Source organism: Oryzias latipes, chromosome 21 (genome assembly GCF_002234675.1).
Source record: "Oryzias latipes chromosome 21, ASM223467v1".
Classification (NCBI taxonomy): domain Eukaryota; kingdom Metazoa; phylum Chordata; class Actinopteri; order Beloniformes; family Adrianichthyidae; genus Oryzias; species Oryzias latipes.
In genome coordinates this window covers 4572244-4589283 of record NC_019879.2, presented here as the reverse complement: position 1 = coordinate 4589283, position 17040 = coordinate 4572244, and the positions used below count along the sequence as shown (strand labels likewise).

General features: G+C 40.9%; 1 protein-coding gene across 1 annotated transcript in view; it reads left to right on the top strand.

Moving 5' to 3' along the window:
• pdia5 (protein disulfide isomerase family A member 5) overlaps positions 1-17040 on the top strand; it is a 64453-nt gene that overhangs the window by 3822 nt on the left and 43591 nt on the right. The window contains exons 2-3 of the mRNA XM_004081428.3: positions 11988-12114; positions 16274-16361. Of these exons, the coding sequence (XP_004081476.1) occupies positions 11988-12114; positions 16274-16361 (215 nt within the window). The remainder of the gene's footprint in view (positions 1-11987; positions 12115-16273; positions 16362-17040) is intronic.

Here is a 17040-nt window from a genome sequence, read left to right as displayed (position 1 = left end):
TGATGATGGAGGATATATATTAAGAAAACTAAGCTCAAAATTTCATAGTATTTCTTTATTCATATTGTTGTGACTCTGGGGCAGACGAACAAAGTTCGCTGGAAAGTGTGATGTTCAAGTTATTATGGCAAGCCACAAGCTCCCTGCTCCACTCATAGACTGTAAAGAGGAACTGGACAGAGTGACCCCTCCTCCCTCACATTCCAAACAGGAAGTACCTGCTGGCTCCAAAAAGCCAATATCCCATAGACTTCTAATGAGAAACAATCAGCTATCACTCAATCATTTCATCTATCAGAATAACCAGTCTTGATCTGATGCAACATCTTCTTGATAATCCAAACTGACCAATCAGATGCCTTAGTGAAAGCATGTGGTAATTGCTGGCCCCCACCTCGAATGTTTGATTGTCCGATTCGCTTGAGCAGCTCTCGGTGGTAGGGGTGTGGACTTTGAACAAGCGACAATAGTTGCCCTAGAAACGTTGACTCAGACTGACTTGGACCAATCACTGTCAAGTGGCTCCAACATGGCAGCGCAAAATGGCGACTGAACTGGCTTCATTTCGCTGGAGCTGGAAGTAAGGCATTTTCTATGGGTGATGTCACACGCCGTGTGTTCATCTCTATATACAGTCTATGGCTCCGCTCCATTCCAATGGATCCACTTGCAGACAAATAGATCCCTGTACGTCTTTGTGTTCTTCCTCTGAGCTGGTACCTGGCTCAACATTGTAACACCAGTATTCTCACTATCTTTGTTGCACCGCTAATGTTAGGTTGGGGGTGTGAGGGGATGTAAGCTAGCGGGAGAGCGTGTGAACAGATGGAAGTTGGGAAGCAGGAGTGGGCTTACAGTGCTCCAAAAGTCCCAAATTTCTAATGACCTCTTGCTGCTCTGCAGAAACTATGTCCTAGAACAGTGTTTTTCAACCTTTTTTGAGCCACTGCACACTTTAACCTTGACAAAAATCCTGCGGCACACCAGCATTCAAAAAAAAAAGAAAAAAAAGGAGAAACTCATACTCTGTATTGATGTACAGCCCCTCTGCAATCTCACATGCATTTTTGTAATAATTGTGGCAGTTTAAGCTGGAAGTTGCAGCTGTTTTTTTCTAAAAGATGTAATAAAAGTTAAGTTAGAAGATTTAAAAACTGTTTGATGTGTGTTCGTTGTGGTTTCAAGACGTTTAACAAAGACGACTCATTGTGCGCTGAGACGCTGTCACTTTAACCCAATGCATCATGGGAGATGTAGTGCGAACCGCCGCCAAACGCAAAAAAACTGGCGTCTCTGAGCTTCATGGTTTTGTTCACTTGTTCCACGGTCTGATACCGGATTATGTGGAAAGCTACACCGCTAAAGACGAGCTTTAGCTGGTATTTTTGTTGGAACTGAGAGACTTTATGAGCAGAATCGGAACAAGGAAGTGAAGACTCTAACCACTTCTGATTGGTCAGACTGATGACGTATGATTAAGCCTCCAAGAATGCCGGTGCATGATTGGTGGAGACAGTTGCAGGGGCGGGACTTTTCCTAATACAGCTGCGGCTAAATCGTGGTACCGTCATTCTTATCAAAATGTCTTTAATAGAATCAAATAAACACAAAGAAAAAAGTATTTTATGATCTTTCATATTCCTTTTTTTTTTTTTTTAACTTGTCCTGTCCAACAGCTGGGCAGACAGATGAGAGCTGAGGGCCTCTTGTGTTGGACATATTTTACTTTAACAAGAGGGGTTATTAATCTTCAGACAAACCAAAGGTATGTCTGAATAAACCCCTTTTGTAATTGAGGCCAAACTTTATTAATTTCAATCATGTCTGAAAATCTTTGGTGTTGGACCGGACGGAAAAGGAAAGAGGGGAAGAAGAGAGAGGGACGTTAGAGAGAGGGGGGGTAGGGGGTGATAATAGGAGGGGAAGGGGGATAAGACCATGAAGCAGCATAAAGCAACAAGTTTACTGTTTGTTAATCATTATGGTAAGGTTCAAATGTAGTAAAAATAAAAAAATAAAAAAAAGGGGGCGGAGCCTGTCCACACACGCACTGAAATGTATTAAACACACCTGCTAGCTGCAAAAATGTCCACCTGTCGACATGTACACAAAACAGATAGTGTTCACACGCATACTTATGCCTTAAAACCAACTAGTGTGAAATATTTCAGTCATGCAAACTGTTAGTGCAAAGGTGAGCTAACACCAGTGCTCAGGTGAGTGTTTATGTTCTTCTAAAATGGGTGGTGGAACGTGAAAAGAAGGAGGGAGAGTGCCCAGCCCTCCCCACCCCAAGACCCCCACCGCAGCAGCAGCGGCAGCCGGAATCCCCCCAACGCCACACGGGAACCGGCAGGGAACAACCGCCGCCCGGGCGACCAAGCCCGCCACCCAGGCCAGGGCCAGCAGGGCCGCCGCAAGGCCCCCAGAGCCAGAGGCCAGGGAGGCACGGAGGGAAAGAGAGCGCCGCCCCAGCCCAACCAGGAGAGCAGCCCCCCCGCCGCGCCGGGAGAACCCAACGCAGGGCCCCACCGGAGAAGGACGCCCACAGCCCCAAACGAGCACCCCACCACCACCCAGGAGTTCCGGGCATCTCCCCGCCCCAACCCCAGATACGAGCCAGGACCCCCCAGGGGAGACCCGCTCCGCACTCCAGGCAGCCATCCGCCCGGCCCACGGTTGGTCCAGGGAGGAGCGAGGCAGGGGCCCGCCGCCCCCGCCCAGGAGGGTGGAACCCCGGGGAAAAACGAGGGCCCACAAGGGGTGTTGTAAATATGGCCCGACCAGGCTCGGCCACAGTTGGAAATTTGGCGGGGCCCAGCACTCAGGAGCGAGGACCAGAACCCACCCCCCAGGGACCAGACACCCCCGGCTCAGATGTAATGTGAACCCCCCCACCGTGCGGAGAGAGCACCGCCGGGCCCAGGAAGCCGGCACCTCGGGGACACGGCCGCCGTTGCAAAGGGGCCCGTACCCCCCACCAGGGAAGAGGCAGGGGACAGATGGACCCAGGTCCCACCTTCCTTGCAAAATGTGTGTGCGTGTATGTGTGTTTGAGAGGGTGTGTGTGTGCATGTGTGTGTGTTTATGTTGGGATGTATATATTGAGGGGGGAGGGGTGTGTGTACTAAGGGGGGTGCAGTTAAAATTGGCGGGTAGGGCACTAAGGGGACATCTCCTGATTACTCACAGTGACGTCCCCTCACCCTCCCCACCAAGGGGCCCTAAATGTCTAAGGTGCGGTTAAAATTGGCGGGTAGGGTGCTAGGAGGACATCCGCTGCTTGCTGGCAGTGATGTCCAAGCACCCCCCCTACCAAGGGCTCTACATGTCTAAGGTGCAAATAAAACCGAAAGAGGGGGGGCCCACTCCATACGGCAACCATAGGAGGGGGGCCACTGCCACTGATCTTTCATATTCCTAAATACTCAGTGTTTTATCAGGGCCTGTTTGAATGAACACAGAGCTGATATCCTGGAGATGGGAAATGGTTTTATATCAGTTAATGAGGGCAATTTCCCGCGGCACACTGGTTGAAAAACACTGTCGTAGAAAACCACACAGGTGGTTTGATTTTGGTTAAAAACGGCATCATCGGGATTCAAAAACCACTGGGAACACTTTTAAAAAGGATCAAAAGATGATCGGAGTGGGACTTTATGTGAGAGTGCTTAAATAGTGCTAATAGGTACTGAATGCCAATGTTTGCACAACAACACAAACCTGGATTAACTTTTAGACTGGAAGCAAAAACTGATGCAATCTGGGTAAGTTTGGCACTGGGCCTGAACTGCAAACCACTTATTGGGCAGATTTGTCACAGCAGATGGAAGGTGTGGATTCACAGGAAGTTCAGCATGTGATGCAGAGTAAACGTGTTTTTCACATTATTTTTAATTATTTGTTTTTTTAAGTAGCATGACAAACACACACATTTGTGCCATCAAAGTTGAGGCTTGAGCATTTTTTTGTGAAAATGACAGTCTGTTACCAAGGCAACATTTTTTTTTAAATCCAGGCTAACACATGAGGTCAGTACATTTTTATCATTTCATTTAAAAAATAATTCTCCCAAATCATTTGAATGGAAAGCAGTTGTTTTGTAAACTACTTACAAACTTCAAAAATATTAGTTTCTGTTAGGCTAATAATGTGCAGCAGTGTGTGATGTTTAAAAGTTTTTCTCCCACACTTTTCCTCATTGAGCATTCCTAATGCGTGCCCAGTATCTGTGTAACAGTGAAAAATGACTCTGTTGTGCCAAATAGTGCTGGTTTACGTGGTCTCTTCACTATTGATCTACTTTATAGCAATCAGGCTTTCCACCTGCAGCATGTGCTAAAGCAGGGGTCACCAACCTTTTTGAAACTGAGAGCTACTTCACGGTTACTGAATCATACGAAGGGCTACCAGTTTGATACGCTCTTCTGAAATAACAAATTTGCTCAGTTTGCCTTTAGTTATACATTATTTATAATGATTAGTAATACTCACCTATGTAAAAACACTGATCATGTTAATGATTTCTAACAATGATTATCAAAAATGACAACAAGGTGGGAAACAGATATCAATATTCAACACTTTATCTCTATTAATCACAGTATTTGTTACATTTTCAGATGATCACTTACATCACTACATTTTAGCAAAAAATATCCCATTTGCACAAGCCACTGACATGCCCTGTTAACAAATCATGAACTATGTTGCAACATGTTTCAAAAAGTTAACAATTATGTAATGTTAAACAAAATCAACTTACATATTTTTAAATATGTAATACATTTTTTATTTCACATTTTGAACTAATGGCCAAGTCTGTGTTATGTTTAACAAAATTATAACTTTTAAATGTCATGAACACACTTTTAAATTGAACACAATTCTTCAATATTTTAATTCAACTTTGCCATGGCACTACCATGTTGTCACTGACTACATCTGGTATCCGTCCTTGGTTAGTGGGAAGACTGGCATTGCATGCTGTTCACCAGTGTGTTGTAATCTGGTGTGTAACTTGACACTGCAACTGTGAGTGAGTCTCTCAGATGTGCATCAGTGAGGCGTGTTCTGTGTTTGTTTTTGATGAAGTTCATGTCAGAAAATGCTGATTCACAGAGATAGGTTGAGCCAAACAGGCTGGCAACCTTCATGGCTGCTGTGCATACTCCACTGTACTTCTCTGTGTCAACAAGGCGCCAAAAGTTTGGTGCAGCCTGGTAGGCTTTGAGATGGAGATCATTTTGCAATGTTATAATTTCAATCTCCACCTGTCCAGCATCCAAGTTGAACGTTGCACTTAACTGCTCAGCAAAGCATGTTGTGTCCCCATTCATGAAAGGGTTGGAAATGAAGAACACACATGGTTCAAGCTGATGAAGGTCACAAAACCTATTCTCAAACTCTTGCCCAAGTCTGTTTATTACTTCAATGTACTTTTCTGCCACTTTTTCAAATGTCTCAGATGCAGAAGCATTGTCTTTCAGCACTGACTGCACAGAGGGAAAGTGCAGAACTTTTTTTCTCTGTAAATCTGCAGAGAATGCATTCATTTTGGCTTTAAATGCATTTAAAGCACTTATCATATCGACAACAGTCTTACCTTTGCCTTGCAGCTGGCAGTTCAGGAGGTTTAGTTTCCCAGTAATGTCCACCAAAAATGCAAGGTCAAGTGTCCACTCTGTGTCCTCTAGCAGTGAGACATCTTCGCCTTTGGACTGCATGAACTCTTTGATTTCACGCAAAAGAGACAAAAAACGATGCAAAACTCGTCCTCTGCTGAGCCATCTGATTTCTGTGTGTAGCAGTAGGTCCCCATATTCTGCTGACATCTCCTCTAATAGTACCTTGAAAATCCTGTGCTGCTTTGCTTTGGAGCGGATGTTGTTTATGATTTTCACAACGGGAGTCATCACGTGCCCAAAGCCGATCACTTTCGCACACAACGCCTGCTGGTGAATGATGCAATGGTAATGCAGAAATTTGGGGAAGTCTGGGTCACGTTTACAGTGAGCGATGAAACCTGTCTGTCGGCCGACCATAGCAGGAGCCCCGTCTGTTGTCACCGCTACCAGCTTTTCCAATGGCACCTTTTTCTGCACGAAAAACTCCTTCACCGTGTTATAAATGTCAACTCCTCTCGTAGTTGTCTTTAAGGGCAGTAGTGTCAGGAGTTCTTCTTTTGTGGAGAAATCATTAAACACCATCCGGATAAAAACCAATAACTGCGCTGTACTGCTGCTGTCCACGGACTCATCGCACTGGAGGCTAAACCACTTGCACTTCGCCAGATCCTGCTCCAACTGATCGACCAAGTTACTGGACATAGCTGATACTCGTCTTGCCATCGTAGATGCCCCCAGTTGGACGTCGGAAAGAGTGGAGATTAGGTCGCTTCCATTTTTCTCGTCTTTAAATACAGTGTTAGCAATTAATAACATCGCTTCTTTGACAACTTCTCCATCTGTAAATGCCTTTTTTTTCTTGATCAGAAAATGTGTAGCTCTAAACGAGGCTTCGGATGCTTTTTGTGAGTTTTTGGTCGGCCTCGTAAAAAAAGACTGTTGCTTACCCAGAGCGGTCTTTAGCTCACGGGCTTTTTCTGCCCGTAGGGCGCTTGCAGGTGGATATTTATCATGGTAGCTTTTGTGACACGTATTGAAATGTCTCTCCACATTGTGCCGTTTTGCTGTCGCCACGGTCGTCCCGCAAATCAGACACACGCAGGTTTCTTTTACAGTCGTAAAAAAGAACTCCTCTTCCCATTCACTGTGAAAGAGATACGTTTTCTTTCTTTTTTCTGCCATGTTTTTGGGGTACGAAAGTGCATACAGCGCCCGCTAGCTTACTCTCCACATCCCACAAGCTCTACTTTACTGCCCATAGGTAAATATTGTGCGCGTTAACCTTAAAGTATTTTTAAGATAGTATTTTTTAAATCTATATACATACAAGTGTGATTAAAAAAATAATAGCAACAGAACAAAATTAATTTTTAGACGCAGCTCTCTATGAGATGTGCTATTTTTGGAACAGGCCCGCGGGCGACTCATGTGGTCCTTGCGGGCGACCGGGTGCCCGCGGGCACCGTGTTGGTGACACCTGTGCTAAAGAGTGTGGAGATAAAAGCGAAGGATGGTCTTGGGAACATGCCCGAACATCACATTGCGATGCCTCTTGCATTATCGCATTTTTTTCAGAAGGAAGAAAAAGTGGGAGAGCTGCTGTCGGGGTTCTTCTCTCACCTTCTAGCAGTTGGCTGAGGCTGCGTCGTAACTGGTGCGTTTTGGCTTTAAATTATGTCCACCTTTGCATTTGTGCTTAGAATTCTAGAGGGTATTTATGTTTTTACCGCATCTCAAATGTCACATTAAGGCTACGTTCACACCGGGCTCAGAAACACGCATTGTAGCGACGGCTTCCAGTGAAGAGTCTATGGAAACGTGTCACTTTTCGGGCTTTCGCATTCAAAACCTTTGCATTCACGCATCACCATGCCAGTTGTTAGTTCTGTTTATGGGCTCTACGTACAGCAATGTGCAGCAATTGAACGTGCGTTAAAAGTTAAACCAGTTGAGCTTTGACCAATCAGGGTCTCAGAATTAGGTCGGCAGTGGCTCAGGCGGTTGTGCAGGTCGCTCAATGAACGAAGGGTCAGTGGCTCGATCCCCGCTCCCCCCAGCCAACCGTCGTTGTGTCCTTGGGCAAGACCCTTCACCCTCCCTGCCTCCAGTGTGGCTCCACTGGTGTGTGACTGTGCATGAATGTCCCCGGTGATGGTCAGAGTATTGGTATTGATGTATGGGCATCGTCCTTATCAAAAAGCAAAAGTTCCAACCGTTTGATAAGTAATCGTAAAGGAGAAAAACTAATACTTGCGGTTTGTGCCCAGCCGGACTTCTATCACACCAAGTCGTTCATCTTGGAATAGAGCTGTGTAAGAGAAAGCCTGGAGCAAGATTCACAAGATTTTGCGCCGCTTGGACATTTCGCACCAAGCCTCTTCCAACTGTAGGCAAATGCTGAAGTGTCATGTAGCGACAGTTCATTGTAAAGACCAGATGCAGAGAACGTCTTCAAGAACCCGCGTTCAGCGCATTTACTTTACATTCCCAGTGCGTATGTTGCATAAGACTGTAGGTCACATTTTGATTTATTGTTGCTTAAACATAAAAAAATAAATAACTCTATATTTAGAAAAAAGTGCAAATATTAAACTTAATGAACAGATCCACAGACATTTTCATTTACTAGCTGTGATCATAGAAGAACTTCTTTAAGTCCTTACCATCCTTCTTGGTCAATGTATTTTTAACAAAACAAAAGTCTTTATAATTTTATGGACCTTCATTAATCTTTTGTGAAAGGATTTCTCTTTTACAACAGCTGTTCAAAGAGCATGTTTGTACGTTTTTGTCGATATTATTGTTTTCACCTTGTCAATGCTGATTGTTGTTGGTTGATCATCACCATTGAAAAATCCTTTATTTAAAACAGAGTCGGCATGCAGGAATGTGCAGCCAAGGCATCATTTCTCTAAGTCTGTTTTTTTTTTTTTGTACTCTTCAGGATCTAAGTCTTGAATTTTAAAGCTATAATAAATAATAATAAAACTTTATTTGTATAGCACCTTTCCAGATAAAAATCACAAAGTGCTTCACAGTACAACACGATAAAACAACAGTAAAACACAGTAAAAACACATGTTAAAAAGAAATTAAGAAAAAGCTATTTTAAAAAGATATGTTTTTAGCTGCTTTTTAAAAGAAAACACTGAGTCCACAGATCTGAGGCTGAGAGGAAGAGAGTTCCAGAGGGATGGGGCCACCGTGGCAAAGGCTCTGTCTCCTTTAGTCTTTAAACGGGTTCTCTTAACAGCCAGCAGACCCTGGTCACTGGTAAAGCTATAATAGGGTCATCCACTTTATTAATAATGACCCCTCTAAAACCCAGGTCCAGTTTGAATAAAAGTTATTACATTTTTCTTTAGAAACATTGATGTGGATGTAAGCTCATACAGCGTTAGAAATACGGGGGGGAAATGGTTGTCCTCCGGACAACCTGGAAGTAATCTTTGGTTGTCCTTCAATACCAATATTCAACAGCAACAAAAACTACTCAGATGTCAGTACTTACATCTTTATTTCTTCTATACATCTAATATCAACTGCCTCTTATGATGGACATTTAAAAAAACTCTTTAAATATTAAAAACAAACATTTTACTAAATATTGTAGCATCTGGTTACACAAAGTATTGCCATGTAAATCAACTGTTATGGTCGAATGAAAAAAACTTCATCTTACCCTATAATATATCAGAAAATTGATTAGATTAACCAACACTGTAACCTAATGAGTATTTTTAAAATTTAGAACACTTGTATGGACTGGGACTTGTACAGCATTCCAAATATAAAGTAATATTTATATATGATGAAAAGTTATAATATGATATAACATCTATTTCAAATAAACAGGTGTAAATGATACCATGTTTACATTGTGCGCTGCAGTAGCAGTAAAGACTAAAATCCCCGATCTTTTAAACAAGACATGCAGGTGCAATGTTGTCATTTTGCGATGTCTTTGGCGTACTCGGTTCGTTCGGAAGTCATGTGACATCGTACGTGGACACTCGGTTTTATCTTAAAAAGTCGGACATCGGTTTCCCAAAAACTTTGAAAAATAGTCGAAAAATACCAAAATGTTGAATAAAACACCAGGTTGTCACACAGACAACCATCAGGTTCATTTTTGATTGTCCTCCGTGAAATCTGGTTGTCTCGGACAACAGGATAACCGCTTATTTCCAACGTTGCTCATACCACAGCAGATCAGCACCAGTAGTTTGAGGGGAACATGCCGTCTGGTTATGTAGAAATAGGCAGTTCAACTGTAAAGTGAGAATGTTTGGGTGCAGATTTTTGGGCTTCAGTATGGCTGGGAATGGGACTTCTTGAAACTTCAACAAATCAACTACTTTCGACTGCTATAAATCAACAGCAGACAGAAAGATAAACTGGTGCTGGTATTTTTGTCTCATTTCACTCTAAATCAGCTGCCTTTGGAACATCCTCATCTTAAAATAACTGTTTCTTCAATCATCAGTGCTTCAGTGAAACACAAGTTGGCACAGCACATTATCGTTTTTATGGAGAAGCTGTGAACCTTTGTTGTTGTTTTCATTGTTTATGTGTCAGTGGATGACATTGCGCTTTTATTATTAACATTAAAGATATTATCTTATCCTATTACGAGCCAAAGCAATGTAGTCTTTAATTAAAAATGCCTTTCTAAGAGCTTTTTTTGCAAATGTGTTTTTTTTTGCATTAAGCACAGGTAGCGTTGTTTGGCTACTACATGGTTTAAATCTGACATCCAGTCAAAATTGATGTTTTTTAACTAAGCTTTACTTAAACCATTATAATAGTAATACTACCCACTGCATTGATGTAAAAAAATGTTTTTAAGGAAAATTAGTGGATTAAAAAACATTGCTTACACAAGGTTTAACCCATCCAAATTCCATTGATACTTTTATGTCCTTTGAGGTTTGAAAAGATTAACCCTTAGGCCCACTTTGGAGGTTCGTAGACAGGACGGGCTGCACCTTAAAGGCTCATGCGACCACTTTAAGGGGCATCATGAAAATGAAACATACAAGAAAGTACTGGCCACTTACTGACCGCGGCGCAAATGCTGAACGCACTGGGTGTGCAGGTGATACGTAAGAGCCCATAGATAAGATGCCCACATAAAATACCTAATTGCCTAATTTACTCATTTCTAATAGTCGGGCTGCAAGCGTGGAGCACACAGGAGCGAAGACGTATCACTTGAACAGGAATAACGGGTCCCTTGTGAAGTGCAAAGGTTTTGGGGTGTCTGAAAAACATTTTGTACGATACTCCTGCGTCTCACCTACTTCACCCCTACCTACCCTTGCAGGTTTCCCTTTTTTTTTAACCTGCAGACAGCTCGTGTCCACTTGTGAGGACAATTATGACTAAAGCCTTAAAAATTGCTTTTAACTTCTAATATAACTTTCTTGCCTACAATAGAACTTTGAATATTCAGGGAAGAGAAAGTGTCATTCAACCTCTACTATTGTAAGTTAGTTTGTGCTTCTCAATGAGTAATGCAGTCTATGAAGGAAAAAAACACCAGTTTGCAAATCTAGTGTAGTAATGTCTACTGATTTAAGTTTATTTTTTCTTTTGTTTTCCTCGCTGGTGGAAAACAATTGACAGAAACACCTCAGCTTAAATTCCAAGTGTTCTGACTCAAAGAATGTCTTGTTGGAATTAAAAAGGCAAACGAGGCAGACAGATGCTTGTTTTCATTCTGAGTGATGCCACTCATCCGACTCAATCCGCAGAGTGAGCAGACAAGGTCTGGCATCTAATTTAGTTCTCTGTGCACCTTAATGAGGGACTATTTAATGAATGGCGAAGGCATGGAGAAAATTAGAATGCATGGAAACAGCCCTCTGGGGCAGAAGCACACCCAACTTATTTTAAAAAAAATTTATTTAATGATTAAAGTACACAGCTCACTGCCATGTCTGTGTCTGTTGTACTACCCGTTTGACAATAGTCTTCTTGCTATTGGAGTTAATATTGTTGAAGGAACGATTGAAATGATGGAAACTCGATTTGGTTTAGCAGTCAAGACATGTACACTTTTGTTTTTATGGTTGAATACTGTGTATTCAATATTCTCTAAAGAAATATAAAAAATACTAACATTATAAAAATAGTGTATATTTTTTTAAATTATCACTGGCTGAGATTCACACAGACAAACCTTTTGTTGAAACTGATGTGACTTTGCTGAAATTGTACAAAGAGGCTGGAAAGAAAGTGCTGAATGAACATGATGTGTCAAATTTTTGGATCGTCTTTGCTTCTGTCTTTCATGAAAATCAAAAAGTAACCAATTGTTTTTTACTGCGGTTGTTTAATGTGTTAATGTGTTACCAGGTGTGGCTGCTGTCTGCGTTGGACGCTGTAAAGGTGTCTCCTCTAATAGATAAAGTTGGTGACCACAAAGACTTCAAGAAGCTCCTCAGGACCAGAACCAACGTTCTAGTGCTCTACACAAAAACAGGTACTGCTGGGACTTGACAAATAACATGTGACCTGCATGATGACCTGTAACATAGCACTAGTTCTAACACTAAGATCTATTCAGATGCAGTTAAAAAGCGGTCCAAATATTGAATTATTAAAGATAAAAGTTGTTTTTTTTCCTCCTGACTGGCCAGCCAGTCACATGGGAGGATGAGCAACAAGGGAGACAGAAATGATTTGGCCCTTGTCCCATGCTTGCCAGAAATAGTCTTTACATCAAAACTATGTTCATACCCCCCCCCCCCCCCCCCCCCCCACATAATGTGAATTTGCTTAACACCTTTGCTTGCATCCTGCAGGCCAAATAACTGGAATAAAAACACTGATGGCAGGGAAACAGCATAATATTTAGAATAATCTTTATTAAGGCTGGGGAATGCTGATTTGATTTCCCAGCCCCATTGAACTTGTCAAAGTTTAGTGTGGTTATTATGTTTTTCACATAATAACCATTTGAACAGAAAGAAGGTTGAACTTTTGTTGATAAAATAACAAATTCTTGAAATTTCCTGCGTCTAATTTTAGTGTTGCATTGTGTTTTAGCACCTGGTTGCTGTCACACGGTGAATGATGAGGGGCAAAATACCAAATGTGACTGTTTTATCATGTCAAAAGAAGAAATGCATTTATTTATTTTTTCTCAATAATGATTGAAGTGCCGGCATGACTGCCTGAAAGTCTAATTTTATACTCGTTTTGTACCTTCTGGTGGCCTTGCAGCTGGTTTTAGCTTCAAAATGCTCTTTAGTGCTTGAAAGAATCTGCCGTTTGTGTACATTTTGTGAGGTTGGAACTTTCCCTTAGCTCTCATTAAACAAAATGACCAGGCCACCCAGAAACAAATGACTTTTTATGCTCACATTACTAATCGGGCTAAACCAGCCCGATAACATTAAACTGTTTTGTCTTGTTCACCTTTCGACATATATCTTCGGGGGTCACCACAACAAACCGGCTTTAACTGTTTCACCCAAGGGGTTTGTCAAAATGCCCCTTCATGACACAACCCTGTATTTTATCCAGGCTGGGGACCGGGACAGGGGGACCCAGACTGGGGCCCTCTTATGACTACATAGCGTAAAGGGTCTTGTCCTTGGAGGAAATTCCTTGCTCCCCTTGGGAATCGAACCCTGGTTCTTCCATGCATCAGTCCTACAGACAGCCAACTGAGGCATCCAGCCCCCTTTTTTTTACAGTGTTATAAGATAAATGTTTTAAAGCCATAATCACATTAGTCAGTGTCAGTTATCAGCTCGGAAACATTTAAAGGTAAGATTTGAAGTTTTGTTGTTAAAAAAACCAGCTGATATATTTGTTCATTGGTTTCCAGTCAGTTGTTCTGAAACAAAAACATGTGCTCCAGCGGCTTTTGAAGTTTGACTTCTTTTGCTGACTTGACAAGCTGAGAGGAATGAACTCAGTAGTTTCATAGAGAGAGGCCTTTGCTAATGGCTCCTTCTAGAAGACCCTTACTGTGCTCCATAAGCACCAGCAGGCTGTCAGAGCTCTACAGCCTTTTGCTTGTTTCACGATTCATGAGGCACACCAGCTTAGATGTATTGGTTGTGGCTTCCATAGATTGAGCTCTAGCTCTGATTGATCAGTGGCTGATGGTTCCTAAAGACCCAGCTTCAAAGAGAGCGGAGGATTCTCTCGTGCAGGTTTTGATCTTCCCAGCTCTTCTAGCTCCTTCATTCTTTTTCTCACTTCAGCATCACCGTCCTGCTCTGCTTCTGACTCATTAACTATGTCTGAAACCTTTTTTTTTTTACTTACTTGCCTGTTCTGCTTTTTTTAGTGTCCATCATAACCGCAGCAGTGTCCCTGTTTATTTGCTTGTGCTTTAATGACAGCTTTGAGCTGAAACAGTCCAAAAGTAGAGGTTTTTAAACTCTCATGGCTGTAAAGCTGCTTTAGTGCAGGAAAATCCTCCTGTTTTTTTTTCCTGTTTTTGTAAGTAGTAGTTAAAAGAAAGGGAGGAAATTGTTAAAAATGTGTTTAGTTTGGTCAAAGTCTAAAGTTTGGTTAACTGGGTAACTAAATTGCACGTTGACATTTTACAAGAAAATACATTAAAATACATTTTCTTAGCAAAAATTGTTCAAACACGATGCATTGTGGTCTATATTGGCCAATCTAGTATGCCTCGATGCGTACTGGTTTTTGCAGAGACTTCTGGGACGTTTCTAGGGCTCTCGATTTTGGAGGGGAAAAAAAGAAATTGTTGATTCGGACAGCACTACAAAAACGCACTATATGGCGAGTAGGGAAGGGATTCGGACATAATCATTGTGTTGAATTTTGCAGATGGTTTGACTTGTTTATTTAATTTCTTGAAGTTCAACTCTTATATTAACTGGATTGAAATGTATTTAAATTCAAAAATACAGTTTGAAATGACGTCTTTAACATTTTAGCATTTGTGTTCAGCATGGACATGAATCCTGCAATGTATGACTTAAAAAACAGGTCAAAATTTGATTTTTATTCGAAATTTAGAATTTCTGGAACTGGAGACTAAACTGCATATTAATGTTTTTAATGTATTTTTAAATTGAACTTTTGGTCACTCTCTGGCTAACACTATTCCCTACTTCATTGCAATCTGATATTTTCTTTCACAAAAAGAGTTTAAATAATGATGAAAGCCTAAAGAGATGTTTGGAATAAAATGAATGAATATGAAAAAATAGAAACTTGTTTTCAATTTTTTAATTTTGGTTTCTAAAATGTAATGAGTGTCTGCTACAGCTAACCAATAATATAATGATTTTTATCTATATGCCGCCTTTCTAGACACCCAAGGTTGCCTTACAGAAAAAAAAAGGAATGCAATTAAAAGAAAGACACATTAGTTAAAAACAAACAAAACAATAGAATCATAAAATTAATTAGGGTGGGTATGCTTGTCTGAAGAGGTGGGTTTTCAGATTTTTAGCAAACTGCGGGGGAGAGTTCATGTTCCGCAGACCTGAGGAAAGTAATTTCCAGAGCTTGGGGGCAGAGTGGCTGAATGCTCTGCCCCCCATGGTGACGAGCCGAGCGGTGGGTGGAGTGAGGAGGCAGACCTAAGTTCAGTGAAATATTGAACTGTATCTTGAACAATTTGAAAAGGTTTCTGTCGATAAAGATTTAAAAATTAAATTCTAAATATGACTGTGATTTGTAGTCATACAATTTTCTCTACAATTCTGGTTCCTGCAGATGTTTTTAGATTAATTTGTTGTTAAACAGTTTGCTTTGACGGAAATAGATATTACAGATTTCATTTTAACTAATTACACTTTCTAAATAAGATTTAATTAAATGTTTAAACAGTTTTTTCTTAGTTTATCTGTTCACTTGTGATATAATTACTTTAACTGCATGTTAATCCCAGGTGTCAATTGGTGCAATATGGTGGACGTGTTTCTTAGCAATGTAAAACGAATCCAAGGGCTTCATGACAATGAGCTTATATTTAATTAGAATATGACTTAGTGAAACATTGAAAGACTTCATTTTTTGAATCAGGTCAAACACACTAACTTTTATTGAAAATGCAGCATTAAAGCGTTGTGTACACAGTAGAATTATGATTTTTCTTTTCAGTCAAGATAGTCCACGTCATTATTCTGCTTTATTGGAAAAACAAAAATCATGAAGTTTTTTCAGTGTTATGCAGCAGTTAGTACCAGCTTGTCTCGTTCTAAAAAGTGAAGTGTTTACAGCTACTGTAGTTTCTTACTGATCAAGGCCATGCATTTTTAATTGTTAGACTTGTTTCTCAGTCTGTCTCAGGATACATTCATGATTTGTTTCTCTCTGCTGGAAAGTTCGTTTGCTTTAGCATTCACTGTAGAATCCATCCATCTTTTGGATAGTCAGTCTTTTGTGAGATAAAAGCTGAAGTAACACTAGCCACTCCCCTAAACCCTTCCCGTCAAAGGCTTGAGAGAAGGCTCTTCCATCCCCACTCCAACCCAAAGTCCCCAATCTCCTTTGTTTTCAGCAGACCATTGAGCTGCACTGTAACTTAATTCCTCTACACTGTATTTGACATGACAGTGTCTTCTCTGTCTCATGAGTTGGGATTGTCCTAAACTGTTAAACAGTTTCAGCAACGACACTGATCTTAGATTATTTTCTGTCCATAGCAACATCGGGGGACTCCCATTTGAAGCTGCTATCTGATGTCGCACAAACAGTTAAAGGCCAAGGGACCATTGCCTGGGTCAATTGTGGGTAAGTTCTTAAAAAAAAGACAAGACAAAAAGCATCCTCAAGACAAATTCTGCTCTTGTACCATAAAATTGGAGTGGTTTGACTCTGTGTCAGAGTGTGTACACAGCAAACCAGAACCAGGAATCAGCTGAGTAACAGCAGCGCGAGAGCCTGATTGTTAGCATTGTGTGCTACTCTTCTGTTTCCCCCAGTGACAAAACCTTTGTCACTCCTCCAATACTATCTCACAAGACTGTTCCAAAGTATATTGCACGACAATAACTCTATAAATGTTAGACTGATTTATAATGACACAACACAGTGGGGTAGAAAAAGAGGGTTTGCCTGTAAAAATCTATAAGTAAAGCTTTTGCCAGCAGCTGTTGCATCCAATAGCCTTTATTAACAACTCGTATCCATAACTGTTTCCGTCTGTACTTGCAAAATATCTACACACATAACCAACAAGAAGACAAGTTTAGTTTTATAAAGATCTAGAACTTTTTAATTTTATTTTATTTGCTGTATTTTATCAGTTGTAATTTTTCTTTTTTTGTCACTTTATTTTTATAGGAACATTACCCATGGTGAGGCTTTATGTGAATGGCTGAAAGTTTTAAATGGGCCATATTGATAAAAATATTCAAGCTATGCATTTTTGTGCAAAACAAGTTTGAAGTCATTCAAGTTTCATTTTCTT